The sequence below is a fragment of the Styela clava genome, chromosome 4 (assembly GCF_964204865.1).
Source record: "Styela clava chromosome 4, kaStyClav1.hap1.2, whole genome shotgun sequence".
Classification (NCBI taxonomy): Eukaryota; Metazoa; Chordata; class Ascidiacea; order Stolidobranchia; family Styelidae; genus Styela; species Styela clava.
This window is the reverse complement of record NC_135253.1, coordinates 6,757,387-6,773,512: the sequence shown is the minus strand read 5'-3', so window position 1 is coordinate 6,773,512 and position 16,126 is coordinate 6,757,387. Positions and strand designations below refer to the sequence as shown.

The 16,126-nt window shown below is 34.1% G+C and overlaps 3 protein-coding genes across 3 annotated transcripts; all 3 read right to left on the bottom strand.

The window, feature by feature from the left end:
- LOC120325847 (uncharacterized) lies at positions 1–5,024 on the bottom strand. Its single transcript, XM_039392011.2, has 4 exons — positions 3,144–5,024; positions 1,805–2,890; positions 1,283–1,399; positions 1–849 (listed from the first exon to the last, which is right to left on the bottom strand). The coding sequence occupies exons 1-4, from the start codon at positions 4,992–4,994 to the stop codon at positions 181–183; spliced, it is 3,723 nt and encodes a 1,240-aa protein (XP_039247945.2). The 5' UTR covers positions 4,995–5,024; the 3' UTR covers positions 1–180.
- Positions 5,025–5,762: 738 nt separating this feature from the next.
- On the bottom strand, positions 5,763–9,123 carry LOC120326890 (peroxisomal sarcosine oxidase-like). The gene is made up of 8 exons (XM_039393251.2): positions 8,864–9,123; positions 8,480–8,628; positions 7,973–8,192; positions 7,632–7,820; positions 6,959–7,096; positions 6,548–6,721; positions 6,320–6,395; positions 5,763–6,090 (listed from the first exon to the last, which is right to left on the bottom strand). Exons 1-8 carry the CDS (start codon positions 8,960–8,962, stop codon positions 5,978–5,980), a joined length of 1,158 nt encoding a protein of 385 aa, XP_039249185.2. The 5' UTR covers positions 8,963–9,123; the 3' UTR covers positions 5,763–5,977.
- A 3,016-nt stretch (positions 9,124–12,139) lies between these two features.
- Positions 12,140–15,255, bottom strand: LOC120326257 (kynureninase-like). Its single transcript, XM_039392516.2, has 9 exons — positions 14,941–15,255; positions 14,784–14,863; positions 14,564–14,686; positions 13,866–14,051; positions 13,443–13,598; positions 13,117–13,288; positions 12,861–13,047; positions 12,517–12,658; positions 12,140–12,316 (listed from the first exon to the last, which is right to left on the bottom strand). Exons 1-9 carry the CDS (start codon positions 15,146–15,148, stop codon positions 12,173–12,175), a joined length of 1,398 nt encoding a protein of 465 aa, XP_039248450.2. The 5' UTR covers positions 15,149–15,255; the 3' UTR covers positions 12,140–12,172.
- Between the last annotated feature and the right edge of the window lie 871 nt (positions 15,256–16,126).

Below are 16,126 nucleotides of genomic sequence, written 5' to 3'. Positions count from 1 at the left end.
GACATTCGTTTCGGTCCTAGATTATACACGAGAAACAATATATGACAATTTGTAAATTAAATTATATATTAATAAATAAAAATAGTATTGATAGAACAAAGCATAAACTTATATTCCATCACATATAACAAAATAACATTCAAGTTTCAAAAATAATACACACGGAACAGACACAAAAGTTTATGGCAATATAAATTGGCCACTCTTTAAATAGGATTTTTTAAATAATGCCGATTGTACTTGTTTTTGAAACTTTTTGAGTTCAGCCAATCTAAATTCAATAGTTAGCTCATTATCATCCAAATTTAACTCTTTGTATTTACAGTTTATGAGTTGGGTAATTGGACAAGTTGACAGAAATCCGTCTTCCTCAGTTAAAATTGAATTACTCAAATTTGGAATGAATTTTTCACACGTCTTTCTGGAATGCAAACCAGAAATACAATCGAGACAATGGATGTTACATCCTGGTCTGTTTTGATGGTTTTTAACTTGTTTTCGAAGTTTCATTGCTCGTATGACGTCCTTAACTATGTAATGTTTAAGATGCAGCAATGTTTGAGATCCGATTCGGATTTTTCGTTCGTAATCTTCCTCGATTTGACGAAGAATTTTTCTACATTCTTTGTTTTGTTTTTGTTCCAGTTCCATTCTAATTTGAAGATCAGCTAACGACGCCTTGAGATGATTCTTTAAAACATTGTTCTTTTTTGTTGATTTCGAACTAAACTTTGATCGAATGACGTTTCGAAAAAAACGAAACGGATTTTTTGTTTTGATCCGGGATTTCTCTAAAGATTTTATCCTTTCAACGAGTGTGTTTTTTTCCTCTTCTAATTCTATCAAGTTCTGAAAAATATATATTTTCAAGTATTGATGCAAAGTGTTTTCAGTATTTGCCAGTTTCGAAAAACATTTTTATGAGTGGGTATATACATTACAACAATTCCACGCGGGGTTACCAAAATAGATTTCTTGTCAGTAATTCCTGATTAATGTATGCTATTTAGATATATATATAAGTGATAGAACGACTGAACCCGTGGATCTTTCAGTTCAATTAATTTCTACGTCATTTTTGTCGGATCAATAATACACATTTGGTACCAAATGAACAAACCAAAACGAATCCTCAAGAAACAGGTTAAATTCGTTCGCATACAATTTATTCAATGAAAGATTTTATTTGTGAATTGTGTTTCTAAAATATTCTATTCTGTGGTGAAATAACCTAAAAAAAAGTGAAAAATTCCAAGCAGTGATTACTGTAGATTTTTCTCACCTCATACGAGTCAACTTCATATTTGAAAATGAATTCTCTTTGTTGTTTTTCATTCATTCGTGATAAATTACGACGGAGAGCTTCAAGATTGTGTTTCAGATCAGATCCATTGTTTCTCTGAATTAATAATCAATGAAAAATAACTTATATGTACTACAACGTTTGTATCATGAAACATTATCGAAGCTGAACTAAATATGCAAATTATAAAATGTATAATATAAATAATCTATTTTGTTATTCAAGCCTTGTACAGATCTAAATATTTTTCAAATGAAAACCTAAATGTGTGTCATTCCCTTCTATAATTTTATTTGGCTTGCGAGAATTTTTTAAGTATTGACGCGAGTACCCAACGCCCAAATAACATAAACGAGACAGATTAGATCAATGTTCCAAATAATTTTTATGAAACTAGTATATATTATGAGATATTTTCAGGAGCTAATCCATCTATTTCTGAGGTTTGCAGTAAAATAATCTCGCGACAAATTTGACAATAAATCCCATTTTAATACTCACGTTACTGACTATAGTTTCCTCCTTTTTTGAATACACTTTCTCTTGCTGCATTTTCCTCACAATACTGGATGTGCAAGAATTTTGGTCAAACTCTTCCAATTTTTCATTTGACGTAAGTTTTGTCTTGTTGATACTGTCACAATTATCCTGGTTTCGAGGAGATGTATTTTTTTCTGCTGTCGATAAATCTACATCAGCACTTGATGATAATTTGCTCCTCGCTGACCGAGAATCTGGGTCGGAATATTCCGAGGAACTGTCTCTTCTGACGCTGGGTATTTTGATTTTTAATGCTTTGCAAACTTGCGAATTAGGCATAGGGAGATATTTCCCATTTTGAATTTGCTTGAATTTTCTTCCTGATGTAGGGAGGAAAATACCCGAACTTACGAACGGCATACGTTGAGGGCATTCAAACGATATTTCTTCCAAACTCGATTCTTCAATTTTTGAATTATAAGATCTGATTGATATGGAAGACGGGAATGAATCATCACTATATACAATGCTTCCGTATGACGTTCCATCATAGACACAATCGTTTTGTTTAGATATTTGTCGTTTCAAATATTCCGGGAGAGTTGTTGGCCTTTCAAATGACGAAGAAGAAGCTACACGACGGTAATTATCTTCATATTTATAAAAGTTGTCAGAATCGTTTCCGCTTTCAGTCCATTCAAGATTTGATGGTAAATCACAATCTGAAGTATTTTGAGAATCAAAACTTGATGTATCAGAATGATACATATCTGAATTACACCGGCTAGAATTTGTTTCATGTGATTGTTCTAGCACACTCGAAACTTCGCCAATCTCAAAATTCTTCATATTTTCATCAGTAGGTTCGAGCACATTCAAATTTTCAATAACTTTGTCTTCTGGTTGTTGACCGAAAAGACTTTCTAATCCTAAATTTTCATCTGGCTGATCCCCAGAAGAATTTTGAAACGCATTTGTTTCGCCCACATGTGGTAACGTGTCAACTTCATATTTGAAAATAAATTCTTTTCGTTGTTTGTCATCCATTCGTGATAAATTATGACGGAGAGTTTCAAGATTGTACTTCAGAACAGATCCATTGTTTTTCTGCAATAATAATCAATGAAAAATAACTTATATTTATGTACTACAACGTTTGTATCATGAAAGACATACCAAAGCTGTACTAAAATCTGCTATGTTATAAAATGTATCATATAAATAATCTATTTTATCATTCAAGCCTCCTACAGATCTAAATATTTTCCAAATGAAAACCTAATCCATCCATCTATTTCTGAGGTTTGCAGTAAAATAGTCTCGCGACAAATTTGACAACAAATTCCATTTTAATACTCACGTTACTGACTATAGTTTCTTCCTTTTTTGAATACATTTTTTCTTGCTGCATTTTCATCACAATACTGGATGTGCAAGAATTTTCGTCAAACTCTTCCAACTTTTCATTTGACTCAAGTTCTGTCTTGTTGATACTGTCACAATTATCCTGGTTTTGAGGAGATGCATTTTTTCCTGCTGTCGATAAATCTACATCAGCACTTGATGATAATTTGCTACTCGCTGACCGAGAATCTGACTCGGAATATTCCGAGCAACTGTCTCTTCTGACGCTGGGTATTTTGATTTTTAATGCTTTGCAAACTTGCGAATTAGGCATCGGGAGATATTTCCCATTTTGAATTTGCTCGAATTTGCTTCCCGATGTAGGGAGGAAAATTCCCGAAGTTACGGACGGCATACGTTGAGGGCATTCAAACGATATTTCTTCCAAACTCGATTCTTCAATTTTTGAATTATAAGATCTGATTGATATGGAAGACGGGAATGAATCATCACTATATACAATGCTTCCGTATGACGTTCCATCATAAACACAATCGTTTTGTTTAGATATTTGTTGTTTCAAATATTCCGGGAGAGTTGTTGGCCTTTCAAATGACGAAGAGGAAGCTACACGACGGTAATTATCTTCATACTTATAAAAGTTGTCAGAATCGTTTTCGCTTTCAGTCCATTCAAGATGTGATGGTAAATCACAATCTGAGGTATTTTGAGAATCAAAACTCGGTGTATCAGAAAGATACATATCTGAATTACATCGACTAGAATTTGTTTCATGTGTTTGTTCTGGCACACTCGAAACTTCGCCAATCTCAAAATTCTTCATATTTTCATCAGTAGGTTCGAGCACATTCAAATTTTCAATAACTTTGTCTTCTGGTTGTTGACCGAAAAGACTTTCTAATCCCAAATTTTCATCTGGCTGATCCTCAGAAGAATTTTGAAACGCATTTGTTTCGCCCACATGTGGTAACGTTGCTTCTTGGGCAAGTCTCCGAATCGACCGATTTTCGGATGATGATTGTTGTTTAACAATGATTCTATCACCTAGTATATGATTATCTGTTGATGTTTCATTTTTTTCATTCAAACCATCGTTATCCAGTAATGCTTCATGCATTGAACTGGTCAGTTTTTCCTCGCTTTCTCTCTTTCCCAACAAACTCGCATCAGTATTGGGTTCTTTAGATTTTATGCAACAATGTTTACTCGCAGGCACTTGGAAGCCATTCCCAATGAATTTGCCGTTTCTCTGTCCTGACTTTTTTGATGCAATTCTATGTTGTCGCATCTGAGCCTGACGAACATACTTCCAAGCCGCTTTTCTCATTTTAGCAATTTTTCTCGATTTTTTATAGCCTCGGAAACGCCGAAACCAAATTCTTACAAGCAGCTTCAAAATTTTGTACAACCTTCTTCGAATTTTGTACTTTATAATGACGTCGGAAGCTTGTTCTTTAAGTTCAGCAATGGCTGATATTGAGAACTTGTTTTTATTATGTGAAATAACTAACCATCTTACCGTTCTAAAGATCATTGGGACGATGACAATCCACCAACAGAGAGACCACCCGTTAAATGTCCTGCATAATTCGTCAAACGGCATCCAAGTATTATCGTTTCTGACATTAATCCAGTGTACGTACGATTCATTCAACACTCCAATACTGCTTGGAAAGTGTTGCGGTTGTTGGACGATTATATCTCCTTTTTCCCGGTAATTATCCCCGGTAGAGGATAATAGTCCACATAAGAAGATTGTAAGAACTAGCAAGAAGCGGGTTCCGATAATCAAAAATTTGATTCTTTTTCTCAGAATTGAGTGCAAAAACTCAAAAATCCACGACATTTTTACCTGTTCACAGATCAATATCGCAAATGGTGTAAAATGCAATATTTTCCGTATTTACTAATTCTGTAATATCGATTGTTATTAAATAAGTAAGATATTGTGACGTCACAATTTCCTTTTCTCTTTTTCGTTCATGGCCGTCTGGACCAGGGATAACTACATTTTAAGACTCAACTAAGATTCTACGATTATCATGATAAAAATAAAAATTATCGAAGCGACTTACCGAGCCGATTAACCTGATACTAGACTAGATAAGTGTATTTATTTTCTGCAGTATTTAGGACCTGAATAGGTTTGGAAGCCAATTATAGCAAGACGTGGTCTAAAATATGATGCAATACTATGTGCTGGACTCGAGGGATAACAAAGAACTATGCTCTATTTATATTTATCAATGTTCACTTTCTTGTTTTCACTGCGTTTTATTATATTTTTTATCTGTTATTTATTTCGTATTGTCGTGTGAATCTGTGTGTACGGGTTAATAGTCGGAGTTTTTAAAACCGTGTTGGGTATTTCATTATATTTTTTGATTCAACGTCTGTTATGTAATATGTTAATGCTAATATTTTGAAATAAACAAATTACATTTTTCATCACACACATTTTCGTTTTTTTTTTATTCACGGACACACCTTCCTGTGACACACGGTAGAGTTCTTTTACATTCGACTGGGATTTCACTAACAACGCCGTGACCATGACAAACATTTGACCTTCGAGTTCATAGATTTGATTATTGCTGTTTTATTTTCATTGTCATATTTTATGCAATTTTTACAAATGTATCACACCTATAAAACTACATCTTTGGATACTGAAGCAACAATATAAATTTACCGAAATATTACATGATGTAGGCAGATTATGCTGCAGAATTAACAGATAAGTTTGTAGCTCAAATACAAATATTTAGTAAAAGCTCATATGTTCCGCTGATATTCATGTTTTCTTGTCTTATTATGTTCACAGAATGATCATTGATTAAACCTATTTAATGAAAAAGGTTCAAGAGGATATGGACATTGTTTTCCAGTAGCCATCGCTGCCAGTATTCCACCAACTGTAGGCGAAGTTTTGAATCCGGTACCTAAATATAAATTTGTCTAGTTTTGACATAGATAATGTAAAAAATAAGTTTTTATGTTATCTTACCACGTGTTTTGGAAAGAATTGTTCTAATTGTTTTCGAAACAATATCGATTTTGATTTAGGATGAATTTATTATTCGCTCAATATTGTGGCACTAAGTATTATTCAGTTAAATTTTGTCAGTTTTAATTTGATAAACATTCTAATGTATTTCATAAACCCATTACCAGAAAATCCTGTTCCAATAACAATATTCGAATGTTCGGGATGAAAATCTAGGATACTGTTCTTATCTGGAGAATCCTGAAAAATTAAATGTAAAAAATTATTCGACACATATCGCAGTATTTTTTTAATTAACTGATTGAATTAGCATTGTTAAATTTTTACATTTAAGTCAGAGATTTGCTTTTTACAAATCAGCTCTATTCTACTATACAATAATAAAAACTCACGGTATACATGCAGGTTTCTTTAATTGCTGGATTACTGTTGTCAATTCCGGGAAAACGAATTCCGATATCTGATTTTAATTCTTCCAGTGCTTTCTTCTCTTCCTCTTCTATTTTTCGAGTAATAACATCTCTCGTATTCGGATCGTCAACCGCAACTCCAGAATGCTTGCATATCTTAATAATATATTAATTGATTAATATGATGGAATTGCCTCAGATTATCACGATTAACGATTACGATTGCTTTGCCCAGCTCTTACAAATAATAGGGACTTGACAATATTTCAACTCAACATTTTTTGGATTATTTGTTTCTGATTTCTCCCACAGCTATGAATAGACAGTTTACTGTCGCTAAAAAGGCGATTGGCTTGTTGGACAATAAATTTGTTTTTATGCTCAAAAACTTACCTTCACCAGGCCCGGATATTCACACGAAGGAAGGAAGTATACTCGAGCCGAGACGTCTCTTGCTACTGGGAAATTGTTAGCAATCGAATAAGTAAAGCCTGGCTTTTCTTTCCAATAGTAAGCTGTCACCTTGATAGGCTGTCATTTGGTATTGAGAGATAAAATGCATATCGTATACAACACAAAGAGATATGTTTTGTATGCGCCAATCACGGTAATGAAAGTAACAACCACAGAATTCCCTTTTGCCGGGAAATGTCTAATTAAACCCACTTCGTTTCTAAAAATCGTACCAGATACATTAAAATGTAACGTCATCAAATAACAAAAAGGAATGAATATCAACGATAGTCTTATTTTGATACTTTTAAACATGTAATAAATTTGACCACAAATTGCAATATTTTAATATTCGGTGTAATTAGACCTAATGAATATTACATGTTGTTATATGTTTTATGGCGCTTATAACTTCAGTGGTCTTTTGCGCCTTTGATCAATTCAAATTTAAAAATACTATACTAACATATACATATAATACATATGTCGCTGATTCTCAGGACAATGGACCATAACGGGCTACCCTCTATATCGGATTTTCACTTTTGGGGTCAGCGATAAACAATAGGACACAATAAAATAAGAACAGTTTGATTACAACATGAATATTCACCTGTACTGGTAGTCGTAAATGTACAGAAGCCAAAAGATCGTTTATAAATGGTCCACACGTTAAAACAACGGATTTGCAAGTGTATGTCTTGATGGAGGTCTTTACCTCAACTTTGTCTTGGTTGATTGGAACTACAGACAATACCTTCTCGCCGTCTCGCAGTTCCCCACCGTGAGATTTGAAGCTTTCCTACGTCGCACATATTGCAATAAGTATTAAATGGATATTGGATAAAAAAAAATATATGTATTGTAATGAACGGACAAAAAGAGAAATTGAATTAGCATATTCCCATTATTTTTATAGTTCTCAAACACAAAAATAAAGTTATGCTTTCATACTTGCAAAGCGGACAGGCATTTATCTGCTCTCAATAAACCAGCATTCGTCTCAAATATCCCCCTGTATTGCGAATCATTGCTAATGCCGTGAAACCGTTCGGACAGTTGTTCACCAGGTATAATTTCGTGATTGATTTGGTGCTTTTTCAAGTTTTGAATGATAGAATTGAATTCTTCTTCAGTTTGCTTCATGTTGTACATATTGATGCAACCGATATCTCTTAATATAATATTCACACATTCAATTAACGTTAGTTCATCAACGTTGAAAAATGTGGACTTATAATATAATTTATAATATATTATGATTTCAATCGTATTTTGGATAATATTTGCTTGGAGAATGTTCGGCCATTAACAACAATTAAATTGTTTTTCATCTGTTAGCCGCAATATTATTTCAAAGGATCGGTGTCATTTCAAGTGTCATTATTTTCGAGTACTGTTATTCTAAAACTATCAGAATAACATTTTACAACAAGAATAAAATAAATAGGATGTACTCACAAGTACAATTTTTTTCCTGTCTCCTTCTCAAGTTCTTTCCAATGTTTGTTTGCTTCAGGCAATATTGCAACATATTCTTCTGATGCATAGGAAGACCTGGTGATTCTAGATTGCCCGTGAGAACTTCCTCGAGTATGTGGATAGGGAAACTATTAAGAAGATGTTTATGACTATAATTTTTAGCATTCCAAATGTAGCATTCCAGCCATGGCACCTAATTACGTTGTTTTTATTATTTCTTATTTTTTGCCTGTTTTTAATATTTTATACTTTCCTCCGACTATAATTACCGTATGAAATGCTTCAAGTTTTGGTTGAATAGAAAATATTGATGTGTTGATCATATAACTCGCGTGCAACAATAACATAAGGTTAAATCATTACCTGCTCGAATAAAATAGTCTTTTTTCCTTCATGAGTTAGATGAAATCCTGTCCAAAGGCCATTAATCCCACCACCGACTACTATAACATCCGCATCCATTTAAATCGCTTATTAAAGTGAGTTCAAATTGCCAAATTAATCCTGATAGCATAATATATATAAAAGAGGTGCATCGCGAAATATATCAGGGTTATCGAAGCAACACACCCAAATTGAATCACGCGAAAATGTGAAACGCAATAGACCTCGAAAACGTACGGCTATTCCATGTACACTTTTATTTGTATCCCTGAATTTTCTCTCAGTTTGGTGGATGAGCTAGACATTTAGATACACGCAACACATCTGTTTTTAGGTTGTCATCATATATCACTATTATCTGCAAACTGGCTTGTTAAATTTGGTACCATGCAACGTAGGTTTGAACAACGCCAATGTCAACTGAATTGGTCGATTCTAATTCTTGCCGACACAGACAGCAAGGGATTGTTGAACGTGGTTAATGGTTTACCCGTCGTTTCAGGAATGTATAATAGCATTCTGAACAAGGCAAACACGAAAGGCGCTATCCCTCCTTTATCATATTACGCTATTAATTTTTACTTAGTAAAAATTCAGTAAAATTCAGTAAAAATTGTCTAACCTTAACGCCGGATTAATGTGGGGGCTGGTGGGGCTTCAGCCCTAGGTACACTATTAAAAAAAAGGCTCAGCGATTCCCTAATACTGTTAGATTTTTGTCCAAAACGTAAGCAGTAAAACATTCACATATTCATCAATCTTAAATATTCCCATTTATTGAATGAAAGGTTAATTTTGGTGCTTTTTACATTGTTGTATTCCTTGCGAGAAATTTCAAAAATGCAACGGTTAGTACACTGAAGTCTGTGAAAATATATATATCCAATTGCTGAACCAATCTTGGTAGAAATAAGTTTGAATTTAGTTTCTGTGTTATGAGTTTACTTATTTGTCATTCTAGGGATTCCCAAACTTGGGTACATGTACTCCACGAGATACATTTCAACTTTTCAACAGATAGCATTTAGCATAATAATATTCTTTCCGTAACTTCTAATCTGCCCAAAATGTTTTTATCATCTGATGTTAATACCTCGTGTTTGAGAGTTCACGGCAAGTCCCATTATCGCCCCAGTAGTAGCTTTAACTACAGTAACTATCAAGTCTACATTCGCATTTGGGATCGAAACGCATACGAATCCATGGGGAGAGATGGGTTCGGAAAAGTATTGTACAGTTGCACGATCGAATTGAATTATCCCAAATAACTTATATCGAAAAACACTGCCTTATTACAAAGCCTTATTACAAATATATGATTGAGATCCAAATCAGGACTGTAAACAAAGAATACATCAGAAACCAATTTTTGCCAACTCTCGACCGAAGGCCGGAAATATGTCACCAATCTTATCGGCACATAGCGCGACACTGTTAAAAGCTTGTCACGGATGAATCAGAACCAAGAAAACCAGTTCGAATATCCCAGTAGCACAAAGGGGTTAAATGAACAGAAGAATTCATATTAACCATTCCACATTCGCTACAGAACACAGCTCAAAATACGTGTACCGGCTTTTCGTTGTGCTGTTGCTGATGATTCATCTCGTATTGACGAACTTGTTGCTAAAAAGCAGGCTCGTCGATCTCATTAGGATTGCAAGGTTTATTCAGCCAATATATTATTAGTTAGTACATTGTAGTGTTTGTTTAGGCTTGGAATGTTCAAGCTTACATTGTTATGAACAGGTTTGTGCGCTTTCATTACTTCTAATCACGCGGCTTTTTCATACTAAACTATTGTATATAATCAATTTTGAAGTGTTTAACAAATTCAGAGGAAATTTAATGGGTGCCCAGCTGTGGAAAATCCATAAATTGTCCAAAGGGGGACGACGAACAGAGCGTTTATGAAAACCTCTTGTTATTCGAACCTCGAGGAAAGTGAGGGCCCGACATCGACGGTCGATCGTAGAGGTATTTTCCATTTTGCGCAACAGACAATTTAGCCTGCAAGTTTGGATGGGTAAAGCATTGAAATTGGGTGCCCGCCTCAAGTCTTCGTCGACCAAGCTAACTGGCGCTCGAAAGGGTAGTGGCATTTAAATATTGAAATAGTCGGATTATCGATTCATATATATCGCTATAATGTTTCCAGCCCCTAAACGTATAACATTAGCCATGGGATCGCCAACTCTATTACATCAGCCCCGACTTGACATGCCGTGTTCAAAAAAAATAACATTTTTCTCATTAGAAAAAAGAATTATGACGCGCAATCATTTTGATTTTCAATATAGGGTTCCAGTCACATAAACTTTCATATTTAGTAAGTTAAAGCAGCTAATGACTATTCAACAATGTGCTAAAATGCAATACCGAGATTGACTTTTGTCACGAGATTTTAGGTTTCATATTTTTGAATCACGGGTAAATGTAGTTATTGAGTTCCGCAGGGCTCAATACTGGGTCCTTTACTTTTCACAATTCATGTCAGTGATTTAAAAAATGCTACCAATAGTGACATGAAAATGTTTGCTGGCGACACCTGTATCGTTAAAAATCACCAAAGTGATGAACTTTTCCAAGTTGTCAAAAATGGTGAAATAAGTTAAGTGGGTGCTTGGATGAGAGTAAATAAATTAACTATAAATTATTCTAAATCGACTTATATGCTCTCTTACAGCAAATATAAGCAAAGTTTCCCGTGTATCATTTGATGGTAAAATGTTAGCTGAAGTGTAATGAATGAAATAATATAATTATTGACAATGAATTTAAATAGCATGCTCACATAGAATACCTATATAGAAAGTTATCAAGAGTGACTGGAATTACGTTCAAATGTAGACATTATTCGACATTGCATGCTCTGAAAATAATTTACTATTCATTCTTGTATCATATATGGTATCGTACCGTGGAGTAGTTGTGACAAAACTCTCCTTAACGAACAACAGCTAGTCCAAAATAAAGCAATTCTAGTCATGTACCTTGCACCGTGGTAAGAAGATAAACTGCACCCACAACGTTTTACCCTGTATACTCTTGAGCATACGGATATGTACGAGTTCATGGAATCTAAGTGCAACTGTACGTGGGTGTAAAAGTGCTGTTACACTTTATAAATTCCATCTTCTTCGATTATAGGCAAGCCTTGTACTTAACTACTCATCGAAAATATATTCTCATATTATTTCCCAACAACCATACCGTTAAAAATATATGTATAACAAATAGGGTACTCAAACGATATGCAATTTACAACTTTTATTTTAAAGCTTTTGCTCAAAGCTCACAAATTTCAGATAAAGCATTGACAAACAGTAAAACATCTTGGAAACCGCAATACAAAGGCGCTGGACACACCGTCAATACATCAAGAGAATAGAATGAACAGATAATTCCACGTTTCTTCAATTTTTCATAAATCTGAATAAAAGAGTGAATTTCATTGCTGGTACTTGTAGGCTGATATTTTTTTTTTGTAGGTTTAATTTTCAATCGAACCGACAGTAATCATGAAGCTGTGAGAAGTGTTATGTCTCAAATTATAACTCATAACTAATATACGGTAAAAAATATTTAGTAAAATTCCTGAATCGTGGAGCAATCTGGAAAATAAGTCTTACATCTTTGGCATCCTCTTTAACTTTGAAGGAGAGTTGAGCTCCTCGTTCTGAAGGATTTGATGGTGTAATCATCCGGATTGGGTCGGAATCCATATAACCCTCGGTACATTTGTACTTCAGTTGCAATAAAGTCTCTAGATACCTGAAATGTATTGGTGACACAGGTGTGAAAAGGAAAAAAGAACACTTTCAAAGCTTTTTTCAACAGGTTTCATATGAGAAATTTTATCAGATGTCATCATACACGTGGAAACTATGAGTAGAACGCTAAGGCCTATGTGGTTATGTTTCCTTTAGGAATAATTTGCAAAATCAATTATATACCGTATCATAACATAACTCACCCATTCAACAGAATTGACTTCTCTCGGATTTTTTCGATTGAAATTTTACCAAATATATCTAAACCCGCTTTTATCTGAGCAATTTTTGTTGGAGGTAAGTTGGATAATTTATATCCATTCACGCCCGGTGTTCTATCAAGTTCATTGGTCATTTCAAATCTTGTAGACATTTGATGACTCCACCAACCTAAATATTAAGAATTGAGCATTATATAATTTTCTCAGGTCGTTTTCCAGGATAAAAGATCTATCCTACCTGTAAATTTAGGAAAATGATTTTTTGAATGTTTTTCGTGGAGGAATGTGCATCCCATTGATGATGGTCCAGCATTCATGTATCTTCCTGTATCCCAGCATGCAAAATCAACTCCCCACTCGTTTAATTTAAGATCTACATTTCCAACAGCATCATTCAGCACCAATCCAACCTAAATAAAAAATATTCAAAGAGACACAATTCGGATAATCAGGAATAAGAATACAGTGTTTTGCTCCTTTTCAAATTAAAATCTGCAGTGAAAGCATGGCAAAAAGGGAAACAGGCTAAATGAAAAAGCAATTTCCATTAGCGTACATACATACCATGCATCCTTTTTTATGACCAGTCCTTGTTATTCTTTCAATATCCAGAAATTGGCCAGATTTTCGAAGTATAGCAGGCAATAAGATGGTTGCTATTGACTCTCCATTTTGTTCAATAAAATCTATTAAATCATCCATATCTAAACAAAACGACGTCTGAAAGTAAAATAAAAATAATTAATATATTATGAAACGTATTGAACAATTTTTGAATCAGCTTTACCTCAGATGCATCTTTACAGAATTTTCATGCGTTAGATAAAAACTAGTCATAATAGCTGAGGAGTCATATCTCAGTTTCAAATTTCGCTTTCTAATGACTATAAGCAAGATTCCATACACCAGTACGATTTTAGATTCTGTTAATTATACCCAAGTATTAATTCATTTACAAAAAGTAGACAACAAGTAATAAACACTTACGTCCTGATATGGAGCCGATACCAAGCTTTCAGATACTTTAAATCCATGAGATAATATCTGAGATTTAGCTATATTTACATAGTCTGATTCGCTATCAAACAATATCTTGTGTCTTTTTGTGGTTGGTTGATAAAATGAAACCAACATTAGATGTAGATCCACATCGACTGTGTTCATTGCTACAACCTGATATATATATAAGGTTCCGTACATTCGAACCCACGTACATTTGAACCCACGACAATTGCACCTGCATACTATTGCACCTATGGAATTTTGTTTTGTTTTGCGAATATTTGAACCCATACTAACCCTAACCCATGGGTTTTAGCACCCGCATATAGATTGAACCCGCGGATATACACATGGGTTCAAATGTACGTGGGTTCAAATGCACGTGGGTTCAAATGTACGGTCACCATTATATAAAAATGTTAAAACAATATAATTATGGAAATAAAAGATGTAATAGTATTGCATAATGATATGGTAGGCTACTGGTAACCTAAACCTGGGTGTGATGGCTAGAAATGTCCGTTTACTTTATATAATGCAAGCTTTTATATAATGATGAGAATACTATAGAAGGCTGAAAATAAATACATATAAAAATGATTGAGCTTTAAACGGGACAATATGTAAAATCCACTCAACCCATTAAACTTGGAAATATTTTAAAAGCTAGGTATAAGACTCACTTGTTCAGATTTTGCACGTACAAGTTTTCCAAGATGTTGTGAAACGTATTTTTCGCAAGATGCTGCTGGAAGTGGATCCACGAAATGACATTCCACCCCTTTGTTTGCCCAAGAATTTAAAACCTTGGTAACATAAATAAATTGTCAGTCAGTATTGCCCATAAGCCTACTATTAGAGTCGTTTTCGCGAACTGAAGTTTTTAAATTCTAAAATACTTACCGCTGTGACTAATGGCTTTGCTGATTTCGGTTGCAGACCCAGAATATTTCCAGATAAGCATATGTATTTCTTCTCTTTACCTAGATCGAGGTATAAAAATATATCATACTGTCAGTACATAACTTAAAAGGTATTCAGAGAAGCAGGCGTGCCATACCTTCTGAAACGTAGGTTGGAAAAACAAATTCTTCCTTCAGCTGTTTCATCTCGTCTTTTTCGTCCAAGTAACGAGCAAATGCTGTAGATATAACATCATGTTTAGCACTCCTTGACAACTCTCTCAGTACTGTTTGTGGTGATTGTTCGAGCATTCGTTTTGCTAAACCACTGAATGACATCTCCGGAAAGTTGTGCACTTGTGTCATGACTGCTATTCATTGGTATTTGTTTGCGGATTTCATCAGAAACCACACACTATATTCGTATAGAATAAATTATATATCATTATTTAACTAAAAACATGCTAAAAATCGCCAGATCTCAACCATTTTTATAATTTGCAATCAAACTATAACTTTTTATTTCCATTGTGGACACAAGGTAAATCATATTTCTTTACACGATTAATAACGACTCACAGCTGAATAGAATTGATATCTTTTTCAACTATTTGACCATAATAACTCTGACTTTACATTCAATAAGGTCGTGACAATCGGTTGTAAGATGGCACAAATGTTCACAAAATTTACTTCTCAAATTTCCTATGGTATTGCTTTAGATTTAGAGATTTATTGCTTTCTTCTGGACATTACTTATAAATTATTATATAAATACTGTATATGTATAACAATATACATCTAACTTGTCCACGATGCAAAACTCCTCTCATTACCAGCTTCAGCCTATACAAACAAAAGTGAGCTCGAAACCACAAGCGCTTTTTAGCTGTGTTGTTTAAACAAGATATGCAGTCATGCGAATCGATACCGCTTGCTAATTAAATGCTTTCATAAACTATGACTTCCTGAATTACGTCATCGCAATTAGCAGCGTAGTGTTTTATCAAGATGGTCAAATTGCAATGATCAATGAGCATATCGATATTCTCCATCAGACATGTGACTAATCTCCATTAGTACTTATCTGAGAACAAATATATATAGCACGTGCTACTATCGACATTTCTATTTGCTGGCAATATTGAACGACCAAAAAGATATTCTAACAAAATTGGGAAAATTATGCCTGTAGTAAAACATGCACAACTGGTAAAAAAAGATATGAGTTTTGCCAACACTTCAGTAACGATTGCACAGAAATATGTCTATTTAGACATTCGAAACGTATAAAAGTCCCGTTATACATGTTTTGCTATGAAAAAGTCTGATAGATTGTAGGAA